The 8,356-nt window shown below is 49.3% G+C and overlaps 1 protein-coding gene across 1 annotated transcript; it reads left to right on the top strand.

Moving 5' to 3' along the window:
- Positions 1-619: 619 nt before the first annotated feature.
- On the top strand, positions 620-6,757 carry LOC120420280 (protein krueppel). The gene is made up of 2 exons (XM_039583278.2): positions 620-1,480; positions 3,760-6,757. Exons 1-2 carry the CDS (start codon positions 1,441-1,443, stop codon positions 5,244-5,246), a joined length of 1,527 nt encoding a protein of 508 aa, XP_039439212.1. The 5' UTR covers positions 620-1,440; the 3' UTR covers positions 5,247-6,757.
- The last annotated feature ends 1,599 nt before the right edge of the window (positions 6,758-8,356 follow it).

Genomic DNA, 8,356 nt, shown 5'->3' with positions numbered 1-8,356 from the left:
CAAAAACTGAACACAGAAGCTGGTTAACAAGAGAGAGAGGGGGATTGCGAGAGCGGGACAACCGGATGGTGGTGTTACGCCACCGTGTTGTCCCGCTCGGTTGCACGCGCACGCAACATGTGAAGGGGAAAGTCGATGACTGCCTGATTGATGACGGGGTAGAGAAGCGGTGCGTAGACGCATTGGAACATGGAAGGAATCATCAACGATGATGGTTAACGAGAGCGAGTTGAGGAAGAGAGTGAGTAAGAACCGGGAGAGAGTGTGCCCAAGGGGTGAAAGGCTGCGCAGGAGCGGGTTCTAAGAGAGAGCGAAGGAAGTGAGAGAGAGCGATTCAACGTGTTGAGCTAGGTCAGCAAACACAGAGCACCACTACACGGAGAGGCGAAGGCAAGGGAGAGAGAGGATTGCCGAAAGGACTACAAGGCAAGAGGTGAACGTGTAGAGCAGTGGGTGAGAGAGGATTTAGAGCAGTTCCAGCGGGGAGAAACGGTATCAGCGCGCGACACCAGGACACCCCGTTTTACGACTGCATGGTTGTGTTGGTAGGCTGGAATTCTCTCCTCTCCGTGTTTCGTGAGCACATAGTCATGTGGCAGCAGGACCCTTCGAGCACCAGTGTCATCTCGTCATCCATCGAAAGTGAAACGCACTGGAGGAGCAGGAGTCATTACCACACAACAACAACAACAAAAAAACCAAGACGATGAGCTTCTGAGATTTCGTAACTTCATTCAGTATCCTGCTCTCATCTCGCGTGCCAACACACACGGCCTGCTCTGTCTCAGTCTCGCACACTCGCAAAGACATCGCTGGACATCAACACAACACGCGACATCCAGATCCAGATCTAGTCGGCCTCGACCGCCACAACCACTACCACTTCCACCGGAGTCACTGCCAAGAGTGCATGGCCTGCTGCTGCTTCGACAAGAAGAAGATCACGGTGGCCGAAAAATTTTAATGGGTACTTACCTCGCGTGCCATCACCAGCAATCGTCAGTCGTGTATTGATTTTCGCAGCGAACGGACGTGTGTCAACTTGGGGACTCAGCTCAGCTCAAAGCGCGCGTGTTCAGCAAGATCAGCCGCAGTACAACCTAGAACCAAAGCCAAGTGTATTTAGAGTGTGTGAGTGTTTTAAGGAAAAGTAATTGTTACATTTAAACCAAAGTTTTCAAACGAAACCAAGAGGCACGGCCCATAGTTCCTGACATCCAGAGTTAAGCCGCACGCTAAGGCGGTAACTTGTAGTAGAACACATCGAGTAGATAAGTGCGGATTAAGTGTGAGTGTGATTAAGCCGGCAAGGATTAACTACCCAAAACTAGTGTGTGTAACCTTAAACAAACCGAACCTAGTGTCAAGGTGTACTACTTGATGTGCGCGAGAAGCCGATCAAGCTAAAGAACTTCAAACCTTCGGTGATCCAAGCAGGCAATGGCATTGTCATTGCTGCAGGAAGCGCAAACAGCAAGAGGTAAGTTTCCGGGATATTTATTCCAACCTGATCATAGTAACCCTTGTGAAGCGAATTCGACTCCTTCCTAAAACTTAAGTCACGTTAATTAACCATCGACCTGTCACTCGAGCCACTTGAAACGGGTTAACGACTCTTAACTGTCAGAACGAGCACTCAAAACAACCGATTAATTCACTCAAGACAACTCGTCTGTACACACACTCTCTCTCTCGCAACAATTCAGTATCGGATGTCGCACTCGCAACCTCTTCGTGATAAATCAAATTAATGTCCCTTTTAATTACCCCCCGACGTCGTGTTCTCGTGGTTGGTCAAAAAATTTCAAAATGTCGCTTAACTGGCCGTCGCGACCGGCCATTAAAAAGTCCGCCTACTGCTCGCGCGGCCTGCTTGATTCAATCAGCGTCTCCAGAATTCCGATCGATTTGCATAAAATGAGGTACCCCTCGCGCAACCATTTCTTCGCCGAGGGGTCCGTCAATAATTTATCGGAGTTGCGAAATTAAATATTTGAGTACGCGCGCCGCGTACATTTATTATTCTTTGACCTCTGCCCACTTTGACAGCGCGCACCGCGCTGTCATTGTGCAGGGCTGTGACCAAAAAGTCGGACTCTTTTCCGAGAATTTCGTCGGCAAGTTAAAAAGTCAACGCGCACTTCGCCATGCTAATTTCACCTCCGCTCCGCTTCGTTTTCTTGGTACATAGACGCCGTCGGAGGAAATTTAAATATCTTTCTTTAAAGCGAGGAAATACATAAGCCCTTTCGCAGGAGTGGGGGCGCGAACCCCTTTGACGTTTCGCAGGGCTGCTTCGCAACCATCATTAGCCGCCCCTCTTCTTCGTTTTCCGCGAGTAAAAAGCAACGACGACGACGTAATTAGTTTGAATAAGGGTTATTTTCTTTTAATCTTGCTACCGTGCTTCGGGTTGCTTTCCCCGGGTTCTGTACATAAGGAAGAAGCAGGTCCAAGACGATGCCAGCTTCTTCCTTATTAATACATAGGGGAAACGGCGAGGTGGGGCGGCTGATTTACGCGCGCGGGGTTTTTCATCAGGGGTGGGTAATTCCTTTTTACTTTGCTGTTTTTCCTCCTCGGAGTTTCGCACAAGCCGCTTTCATCCCTTTCTCTTGCGGCAGGGAAAGTAAACGGCGAAAGCATGATTGATACCAGGGTGGGAGTCATAATCAGTTGGGAGGCATTTTTTCTTCATTTGTGCCAGCCCTGGCCCGGGCTGTTCCGGGCGTTCAGAACAAAGTAAACACAACTCTGCGTTGAGAGCACCCATAAAAAAGGGGTGAGCTCGTAAACACATAATAAAATTATAAATAAAGGATTAGCCCCGGTTGGCAGCCCTGCACCGCGCTACCTGTCAAGTGCAGGGCTGTTACGGCAAGTGCCGACGGCACTTGATCGCCTACTTCCTGGCATCTCCAGCCGTCCAGCTGTGGTCGCGTTTTTTCCCATGGCCTGCTACGAAACCCGGGGACATGACGCGGACTCCGATTACAAGCCACCGCCGGTGGCGAACTCAACCATATGTAAATAAATCATTTCACACTTATCTTCTTGAGAAACCTATTTCCCGCGCGTTTCTTCACGAAATGCACCCGAATCTCACACATGTGTCAGACGCTACTCCCGGAAGTGGGCAAACCGGCACGTAAAAGTGAAAGTCCTGGCACACATACAGCGTACGTGCCAGCCATTCAAACCGTCTAGCCGTCGTAGACGGCAATCCAAGGGGGGATCCCTCACCGGAGGAAGGGGTTTTGTTTTGCTTCCTGATTCTACAACCCCACGCTCACACATGTGGTGCCTCTCTCTTCTCAGCGCAAAAATCTTGCACACATACATGACTTGCTCAAAGGGGGGACCGACGAAAGGGCTGAGAGCGAAATCCTTTTCACAACACACGCACATGTGTGTGAGAGTGGCGGGGGGTTTGTTTACGTTTTTCGCCGGTTCATTCATCGCGCCGACGGTACGTCGCGCTAGCGATGTATGAGCGAACGAAATTGAGTGGCACGGCACACTTTGACCTCCCGGGGACGAGACTTCCGCTTCACTTTCGCTTGAACTGAAAGGGAAACACGCTGTAATTTCCAGCGCAAACAATCAGCTGGCGACGTATCGAATGTCGCTTATTTTGTTAACTAATTTAATCTTGGGCTCGAGTCTTGAGAGGGAGAGAAAAATCGATGATTCGCCCTTCTGAAAAAGCGCCGCCAAATCAAATTATTAATTTCGTTTTCCCCTCTCCGTTTTTTACAGGATTAGCCGTCGCTCGTAGTCTGCAAGGAATGAAGCGTGAGGAGGAGCGCAGCATGTCGGTGTCACCACCGTTGACCGGCGTCCAGCACCAGCACCAGTTGGGCATGAACATGGGCCACAGTCCGACCATCTTCGGAGGGTACAACCCTGCGTCGGCGGCGTCCGCCATGGGCATGTTGGCGCCACAGTTCTTGGCCAACCAGCAGGCCGCGGCAGCCCTGATGGCCGCCGGCTTTCCACTGTCGTTGCGGAACCTGTTGCCACCCCATCCGGCCCTGTACGGAGCGTGGGCACCTCCGACGCCAAACAGTGACAACAACAGTCCTCCCCCGCCACAGAGTCCGATCTCGGCGACCGGACTGAACCACAAGATCAAATCCCTCAAGCTGAACACCAACAATAACCACATCGTGTCCACGACCTCGGAGATCCTGCCCCAGCAGAAGAAGGTGACCAAGCGGAAACAGCAGCACAAAGTGGACCCTTCGCAGATGTTCCAGCACGGTCTCACGATGCCGCTGGACATCCCGAACATGGACATGGTCAGCCCCGGACCCATCTCGCCACCTACCTCCGGCTCGTCGCCCCAATCCAACGGCAGCGTCGAAATGGCCCAAACCATCTCTACCTCCTCGCAGCGGGACCCCTCCCGGGACAAGGTCTTCACCTGCAAGATCTGCAACCGCTCGTTCGGCTACAAGCACGTCCTCCAGAACCACGAACGGACCCACACCGGCGAAAAGCCCTTCGAATGTCCCGAGTGCCACAAGCGGTTCACCCGTGACCACCACCTCAAAACCCACATGCGGTTACACACCGGCGAGAAGCCCTACTCCTGCACCCACTGCGATCGCCAGTTCGTCCAAGTTGCCAACCTCCGCCGGCATCTGCGGGTTCACACCGGCGAAAAGCCCTACGAATGTGACATGTGCGACCTCAAGTTCAGCGACTCCAACCAACTGAAGGCGCACACCCTCAGCCACCAGGGCCAGCGGCCGTTCCGCTGCGAACGGTGCAACTCCACGTACCGCAAGCGTCACCACTTCCTGCACCACAAGTGCGGCAAGGCCAGCCCACCAACGCCCGCCATCAGCCCCTCTACCTCCATGTGCGACCAGCGGTCCGGCTGCTCCGAAATGTCCGACCTCTCCATGGACCTCAAATCCTCCACCATGCTGCACCAGAAATACCCCGGCCTAACCCTCCCCCTGGACTTCAGTCCCTCGGAACCCACCGCCCTCCACCACCAATCCGCCATGGACCTCCGCTCCATCCGGACGCCCCAGCAAATCACCCACATCAAGTCCGAACTGCCGGAGCAAACCGAACCGGAAGACCTGAGCATGCACTCGCCCCGCTCGCCCGTCACCGTCGAAGAGCTGGACGAGCTGGACGATGCCGCCTCGCTCTACCAGAAGCAGCGCCAGCAAAAGCTCGCCCTGGCCGCCGCCGCAGCCGTCGCCCAGCGTCACGGTATGGAATCCTAAATCCCACCCCTCTAGTTGTTGAACGATACCAAATAATCTAAGAATGCCAAGAACGAGTAGCTTAATTAAGTGAAAAAGCCATATATATGAAACATATATTTAAATCAAAGAAAAACTATAAACAAAACTATAAAATAATCAAAAAACTAGCAATTGTCATAGTCGTGTCTCCTCGGAAAACAAAAAAAACACAAAACGAGCTGTCAAAACTCGCCGCCATCTTGTGATCCCACCCTTTTTGTAAATATCGTGAAGCTGTACATAGAGCCCGCAGTGTAACTGACCGAGACAAGATGGCGGTCGGTTGAGCTCCCCAAAAAAAAACAGCGAACGCGTGTACAAAACACAGTGCGGGTCATTCTGCGTATTCAATTCAGGGAATTTTTACTACAAGTGTGTGTAAAGAGCAACTTTTTATCATTTTGTTCAATTCCGTCACTGTTTATGATTTCCGAACTTGTCTGAACTTGGTGCAGATGTAGCGAAAAAAAAGTATGGTATACAAGTTCCTCCCAACACAATAGCTGACACAACTACAACAAAGAAACGTTCTGGAAGCGCGTGCACGAAATGGAACTGACGCTTTTCGATCACTCGCGTGATCGTTTTGGGTGTAGCAAAACGCGAAACGATTGTTATTTTAATTTTTAGCTGGAAAAAAAACAAGTGTGCAGGGAACGCCGTTGATTTTAAGTGTTTCTAGGTTCGTCTCGTCTATAAGTATTGGTTGTTTATTTGTCCTTTTTTATAATTTTATCCGGAATCTCGTAGAAAAAAAAATCGGAAGGATTTCGAAAATTTTAGTTCTGTAAGAAGCTAGCGACTAGTGTGGATCGAACAAACTGAAGCAGCGAAAATCAAAATTTGACGTGTAAGGACATTTAGGTTAGGTTCTTTCTGGCGTGGAAAGTAAAACGGTGACTATTCGAGCAAATTGTATAATTTTATTATCATTTCATTGTGTAGGTGAAAGTTATTCAAAATAAAATATTTAAATTTATTATAATCGAGCAAGTTTTGTTTCACTTATGATTTCGTACTTTTTGAGTTGATTATATCACATTTGGTTCCATTATGATTTCGTTTCGTTTGTGCTAAGAAAAGACTTCCAGTAGATTTCACCTCAACGCAAAATCCCCACTTGAGGCCACTAAACATCCACTTGATCCGGATCTAAAAAAAACCCATTTCAATCACCGAAAAGCTGTAATCATTCACATATCCTTTGTCCGTTTCTTGGGCTGGGATCAAACTCGGACACACGCAACTAAACCGGTATTACCGGTCCTGGGACTGTCACCAACAGAAAGCCTTCCCTCGAGGAATCAGAGCCCGACCCCCGCATCGATTCCGATTTCCGGTCAGGTCACACAAAACTATCCTTTTCATTCGGCAAAACATCCTTTCACCGCCAGGCCCATCATCTTCATCGTCACTCCATCTAGAAAACGCATTGATTCGTCGTGTTTTACATATGGCACAAGAACCTTTCTTCAACCCCCTCTTTCTCTTCGCCGGGGGATTCCGTCCGGATTCGGAAAAAGTTCGTCACAATCATCCCAAGGACGTACGTAAGGGAAAGAGGAATTTGTCCCCCGAAGGCAAAGGGACTGCCCGACATACTCAAGGATTCGCAAATTTCCACTCCATTGTGTGTGCGGACGGATTCCGGCAATGTTCTGTACCGAAGCGACCTTTCCGCTCCTTTGAGTTCTTATCCAACTGTTGAGCGGAGCCAGGCAGAGTCGAACCTAAAAAAACAGGTCAAACTCCGACCCCAGCCCTGAATCCGGCCCTGCCGGCGGCAGTCCTCCAAGATAAGTGTGATTCAATAACAGCAATATAAAATAACAATTTATTGATATCAATCCTTTTTTTTTGGGTTCACCCTTTTTTCATCCTCTTTTTTTTCGCCTGATGCGTGTAAACGAGATCTTTACACGCCAACGAAAGAAAAAAGGGTCACGGTTTGATGTGGGTTCACACCAGCTCTCAATATGCGGAGAAGGACTGGATTCAGGATGGCCATAATTTACTCCGGTCAAGAGTTAATGTATGGACATCCCAAGCCGATAAAGGATTGTGTAGAACTTCAGGGTTTGCGAAAAAAGGGGTCGATTTGGAAGCAATTAAGAAGCGATAAAAATATTTAGGGATTTGCAGGGATTGCTGGACGGACATCCCTCAATCCCTGCAGGGATTGTGATTTGAATGATGCAATGAAATCGCTCAACACGCCTTCGGCGGCAGTGATTTCAGGTTGCTTGATTGACAGATTGACAGAGTACTTACCCGGATGCTACGCAGCTACACACCAACTCTGGAACTATGTTTCACAAATCTTAAAACTACACTTTGTACTTACCCAGTCGAATCATCGCTTGAAACTGTTCCAGTACCTGAAAGTTGACGTCCGTACTTGAGATCAACGTCGCACATTTTTCAGCCTACTTCGATTACGCTCTGAACCAGTTCCCTTTATGTTGCCATTTCGTGCCAGAACAACCAAATTATACAACGTCGACTCCCGCTGGTCGGTTCTCACAATCCCAAACCCAAAACTTTGCATGCAAACTTCTTCCTGGCCAAAAAAGAAACTCCCAAAAAAGTACCCCCGCCGGGTGACCTGTTCCAGTTTTGTGTCACACCGAGAAAAAAAGAGAAAACCATTCGAAAACTGTCAACTGTCCAGGGTCACGAAGGAGCAGAAAAAAACGCCCGATGATATACTGCCAAAGCCCCGGCAAAAAGTGGCCTATTTTAAATGTTCCGGAATAATTTTCTAATTATTTTAGAACCCTAAAGTCTGAAAAAGACATTGGGTCGACATGTCCTTGAGGTCGATTTTCCGAAGGGTTGTAAAAGGCCCGGGGTCCTTCGTTCGAAGGTGGTTTATGGTTTATTTGCCCTCACTATTTATGGCCACAACTGGAGCGTACCGAATCCCCGGGCACGGCTTCCTTGTGCCGTAATGTTGGTTAGCACGAAGGAACCGGGCAAGGACGGGGAGGATCGATTTGCAAATTTTAACTGTTTATTTTTTGTGTCTTTCGAAATTTGCAAACTGACCCTGAACGGTTCAGGGTCGAACGGGACGACCATTTTTGGGT

The sequence above is a fragment of the Culex pipiens genome, chromosome 2, assembly GCF_016801865.2.
Source record: "Culex pipiens pallens isolate TS chromosome 2, TS_CPP_V2, whole genome shotgun sequence".
In the NCBI taxonomy this organism is placed as follows: domain Eukaryota; kingdom Metazoa; phylum Arthropoda; class Insecta; order Diptera; family Culicidae; genus Culex; species Culex pipiens.
This window is presented reverse-complemented; position numbering and strand designations above follow the sequence as displayed.